Source organism: Gossypium arboreum, chromosome 10, assembly GCF_025698485.1.
Source record: "Gossypium arboreum isolate Shixiya-1 chromosome 10, ASM2569848v2, whole genome shotgun sequence".
Taxonomy (NCBI): Eukaryota; Viridiplantae; Streptophyta; class Magnoliopsida; order Malvales; family Malvaceae; genus Gossypium; species Gossypium arboreum.
Window position 1 is genome coordinate 2552532 of NC_069079.1, and position 5287 is coordinate 2557818.

Consider the following 5287-nt stretch of genomic DNA (forward strand, 5'->3'; position numbering starts at 1 on the left):
TTTGAAATAAGGAAAATACACACTTGATAACAATGTAATTAAAAATATTATAATAAACCTGAATTGAATAAAATAATTTTAATAGTATTATGAGTTAGATCTGAATTTTAAAATCTGAAAAATAAAGAGACTAAATTCTAAATTTTAATAGGGTGGACTACCAAGGCGAAACTAGAGGGTAAGTAGAGCTGCCTCCCCCCAAAACTGAAAATTATCCCTTTAGTCCCTTGAGTATTTATGATGTTTTAAATTAATTTAATAGTAAAATTATATTTCTACCCTTCTTAAAATTTAAAATTAAATTATGTCTTTTCCAAAAACAAAATGTTTATAGCCTAATCCTTTAAAAATTATAAAATTTTATATTTAGACAATAACTGAAATTACATTTTAACTCACTCAAAAATTTGTAATTCAAATTCAACCCTTCCAAAGAAAAATCTCAACTCTCCCTGCCTTATAACACCCTAATATGATCCAATATCCCTAATCCGAAAGGACCTCAACAATCAAACTACTACAACAAATAAAACTTCAATTTAGACTCAAGCTTTTTCAATCATATCCAAAAAAATTTATATATTAAAAATAATATAAAAAATGGAAGAAATAAATTCCTTAGCCAAACATGAAGAAATAAAGAAAAAAAAAAAGCTTCTTTGAGCTTGTTGCAGAAGTGGGTGAAATGAACACCATTATTAAGGGATAAAAACAACTATAATAATAAGACCACCACCACAACAACAAGAAATAGAGAGATGACATGCTGCAATAACTCCGCCACCGGCGAGTTCAAAATCCGTTGTGGCATCTCAACCATTGCTTGCCCTTCATATGGGCATAACATATGCTCCCAAGATGAGGGAATACATGACTATTTGCCGGGGTTACCATCGGGGGTGACAAGGCAAAGCCAAATTCTACAATCTATACCATTTAGAGGCAAAGGCAGTATCTGATAACTACAACCTTCTTCATCCTTTGATTGATGAGTTTGTTCAAACTCTAGAAGGTGAAAATGGGATTTGCTGTACTCATCCTCAGAGACTTCCAGGTATTTTCATGCTTTTATTTTACTACCATACCTATAGATTCAGCTTTTACAGCTACTGGCTGGTCGTCTCAAGGGATTTAATCAAAAATTTTAAAGATTTAATGAAAATTTTCAAAAAAAATTAAGGGTATAATGAAAAGTTTTAAAATTTTTGAGGGGGTCCATCTCCTTTTATAAGGTTTCCACAAATAAGAAGGATAAAATAAAGTCGAGGCTTTTAGAAATTTGGAATTTTCAATTTCAAATTCCACTCTTGTAAATCTTATATGATTTTTGTTTTAATTTTATTCTGGTTTAAATTTTATCAAGTATGAATCTATCTAGATTTATTTTAATTTAATTATAGATATATTCTAATTATCATTTCGATTGTAGTTTATAATAGTTAATTTTATTTATATTTATGTGGATGTATGCTTATATTTGCAATTGTATTTGTATCCTCAAAAACTTTCTACTATGATAAAATGTGATTTTATTTTATTTTAATTTAGTATAATTTAATTATTCGTAAATTCAAATTAATATGAATGTGAACTACTATGGTTAAAATCCACATTATCAACGATCGATTAAGTCACAACTTAATTTGGATGAGCATTGTTATCAATGCAGGAGGACATGGGTTTGAGTGCGCTGAAGTGCATTATCTTCTTATTTAGAGGTTGTGGAGGGGCTATGAGTAGTTCTAAACATTATGCTTAAAAGAGCAAATATGATCAGAATCTAAATGATGTTGGAAAATATGGACATCACATATATAATAGAGGTAATTACATGTGTTAAGTTATTATTTACTATCATGATAGGTTAGCCCAAATTAAAAGTAGTCTAATTTAATTAGAATTTTATCGGGCTTTTATTATTAAATAAAATATGGGTTAAATATATGTAGATACTTTAGTAATTGAGTTCTAATTGGGTCAAATATCATGGATTCAGGTACGTTTCCGTATCTAGTTTTGTTCTTAATTTATTCTTGATGATTTGACATGATAGATCTTGATTTATTAAATTTTATTTTAGATTTATTTTACAAATCTAACAAATGAGCCTTAGCGGTGAAAGTATGATTGAGGCCTATATTAGAGGTGATCATGGGCCGGGCCGGGCTGGGTTCGGGCCGGGCCGGGTTCGGGCCTGGCCCAAGTAAAATTTTAGGCCCGTCTACTAGGCCCGGGCCGGCCCGGCCCGAAATATGGGCCTAAAATTTTACCCAAGCCCGGCCCGAAATAAAATTACTAAGCCCGAGCCCGGCCCGGCCCGACCCATATTAATTTTTTTTTCTTATTTTATTAAATAAAAAAATTTAAAAATATAATAAATCAAATATATTTAAAAACATAAAAATAAATATTAAAACAAATAAAAATAATACTAAAACAATTCTTAAAACAATACACAAATTAACAATATAATAAAAAATAGTTATATTAAAAATTTAAAATAATTAAAAATAAAAAAAAATATTAATATATAATTCGGGCCGGGCCCGGGCCAAAAAACTCTTACTCGAGGCCCGGCCCGTTTTTTAAACGGGTCTCGTTTTTTTGCCCAAGCCCATTTTTCGAGCCTATATTTTTACCCAAACCCTCCCATTTTTCTAAGCGGGCCTTGGTGAGTGAGCCACCAAACCATGATCAGCTCTAGCCTATATACTAGAATTTATATTGTATTTTTTTTTCTATTAAAAAAATGGATAAACTAGTTTATATATGTTAAATTAAAAGTTCTTTATGATAAAATATTCATCTATTTGTGTTGTTAAAAATTGGTTTAGCTAATGAAATAACTAGATAATGATAAGTGACGTGTCATGTATACCTCATGATGATGTATAGGGACAAGTTTTTTACAAGAAATATAGATAGAATTTTAATAAAAAAATTAATTTACTCTTTAATTTAATATACATGTGAGTCAATGACCGATATTATTGCAATAATAAAAAGATATGAATTCTATGCTTATTTTCTTATTGGGGATTTATGGATAATTTATTAATTGTATAAAAGGTATATATGTTCACGTTTCCAAATGGTACATGCAGGTGTACGCAAAGACACTAACAAAACTAGGGTTTAGACACTAACAAAATTTGAAATCAAATTGGATTCAATCTTTAAATGTGAGATAAAGTGTTTTTTGTCATCCAAAAATTCGAAATTGAAATTTTGCTTAAAAAGACATCAGAATATTTTATCTCTCAATCCTGTTATGAAATATTTATGTGGATGTCATTATCAATCCCATAAGTTATAAAACCCTTCTTATACCCCATAAGTTATGAGACTTTTCTTATACCCCATTAATATGGGAAATAAAAGGTCATGACCCTTTACATGCCCTATAATAATTAGAGAGTTACTTTTAACCCCTATATATATGGGGCTCATGTAGTCATGAAAAATATATATAAAAAAGAAGATACACTTTCTCTTCTACATTCTCTTTACATTCTTTCTTCTATCACATTTTAGTTTATTCTTTCTTTATTATTTCACAACATGTTATCAGCACGAGCCTCTAATACAAGAAATCAAGGCCAACAAATTTTTCCTTAAAGATTGCCGAAGGATGCTTAGGTGAAGTAAGGATAACAAGTTGATCTATTTCATTTGCATATGTGTTATTTCATTTGCATATTAACATGCTTTATTTTACATTATTGACTTGTATATTTTGTCTTATAGTTTTATAATGTCAAATCTTACAAAACTCGAATTTGTGGCTCTGGACATCACTGGAAATAACTATTTATCATGGGTACTAGATGCTGAAATTCACTTAGATGCAAAGGGTCTTGGTGAGGCTATTAAGGAGGGAAATGAAGAAAGTACACAAGATAAGGCCAAGGCCATGATTTTCCTTCGCCATCACCTCCATGAAGGTCTTAAGGCCGAATATTTGACTGTTAAGGGCCCTCAAATTCTTTGGGCCAATCTAAAGGAAAGATATGACCACCAGAAAACTGTGATTTTGCCTAAAGCTCATTATGAGTGGCTGGATTTAAGATTATTGCAAGACTTTAAGTCTGTTAGTGATTATAACTCGGCCATGTTCAGAATCACTTCACAATTGAATTTATGTAGAGAAGATTCTTGATGCGAAAATGTTAGAAAAACATACTCAACTTTCCATGCAAATAATGTTGTCCTGCAGACACAATATCGTGAAAAAGGCTTCCAGAAATATTCTGAATTAATTTCTTGTCTCCTAGTGGCGGAGCAAAACAACGAGCTGCTAATGAAAAACCATGAATTACGCCCAACTGGCTCTGTTCCATTCCCTGAAGCGAATGTGAGTTTACACAATGGGCAAGAATTAAAAGAAACACACCATGCAAATAGTAGTGTGCGTAGCCGCGGACATAGATATGGATATGGTCGAGGTGGTCGTTTTAAAAATTCACATTCCTACCAGAAGTGGGATCGGAAAAATGGTAACAGGGAAAAGAAAGAAAAATGTGAAAATGTGACTAATGTATGCTATCGTTGTGGAGGAAAAGGACATGGGTCTCATGTGTGTCGCACACAAAAGCATCTAGTTGATCTTTATCAGCAGTCCATAAAACAGAAGGGAAAGAAAGTAGAAACCAATCTTATGTATAAAGATGGCGAAGGTGATTTTGATGATGGCAATGCAACCCACTTAGAAGTGACTGATTTTCTTTCTACCCCTAAAGGAAATTATTAAGGCCACAAATTTCGATAAATAATAAAATAAACCTCTACTACTCTATGTTTCATTTAGCAACTTTAATAATGATGTTATGACCTTTACTAGTGCTATGTTTTATGTGATAATTTTGTTTTATAGACCTTTTAGTAATTTGAACTTTGAATACCTATTTTCACCATTATGTGTGACATTTTGTGGTTATTTTGTTTCTTTGAAGAACATTATCTCACAAAGGCAATCAGCTATGAATGGTGAAAATATATGTCTAGTAGACAGTGCAACTACTCACACCATATTGAAAGATAAGAGATATTTTTCTTATTTAATAATGAAAGAAGAAAGTGTGAGCACTATATCTGGTAGTACAACTATTATAGAAGGCTCCGGAAGAGCAATTATTTTATTACCAAAGGGAACAAAAATTGAAATTATTAATGCATTATACTCCCCTAAGTCTCAAATAAATTTATTGAGTTTTAAAGATATTCGCCAAAATGGATATCATATTGAGACTTTAAACGAAGAAAATTGTGAATTCCTTCAAATTATGAG

The 5287-nt window shown here is 31.1% G+C and overlaps 1 protein-coding gene across 1 annotated transcript; it reads left to right on the top strand.

Annotated features, from left to right (window-relative positions):
* The first annotated feature begins 758 nt into the window (after positions 1-758).
* Positions 759-4750, top strand: LOC108488044 (uncharacterized). The gene is made up of 3 exons (XM_053019919.1): positions 759-907; positions 3748-4090; positions 4217-4750. The coding sequence occupies exons 1-3, from the start codon at positions 759-761 to the stop codon at positions 4748-4750; spliced, it is 1026 nt and encodes a 341-aa protein (XP_052875879.1).
* The last annotated feature ends 537 nt before the right edge of the window (positions 4751-5287 follow it).

Excerpts from the sequence above, each read along its gene's own strand:
- LOC108488044 (XM_053019919.1), top strand. The coding sequence starts at position 759 with ATGACATGCTGCAATAACTCCGCCACCGGCGAGTTCAAAATCCGTTGT. Across the intron at positions 908-3,747 it reads TTACCATCGGGGGTGACAAG|TTTTATAATGTCAAATCTTA; the intron begins GCAAAGCCAAAT and ends TTTGTCTTATAG. Across the intron at positions 4,091-4,216 it reads TATTGCAAGACTTTAAGTCT|ACACAATATCGTGAAAAAGG; the intron begins GTTAGTGATTAT and ends GTTGTCCTGCAG.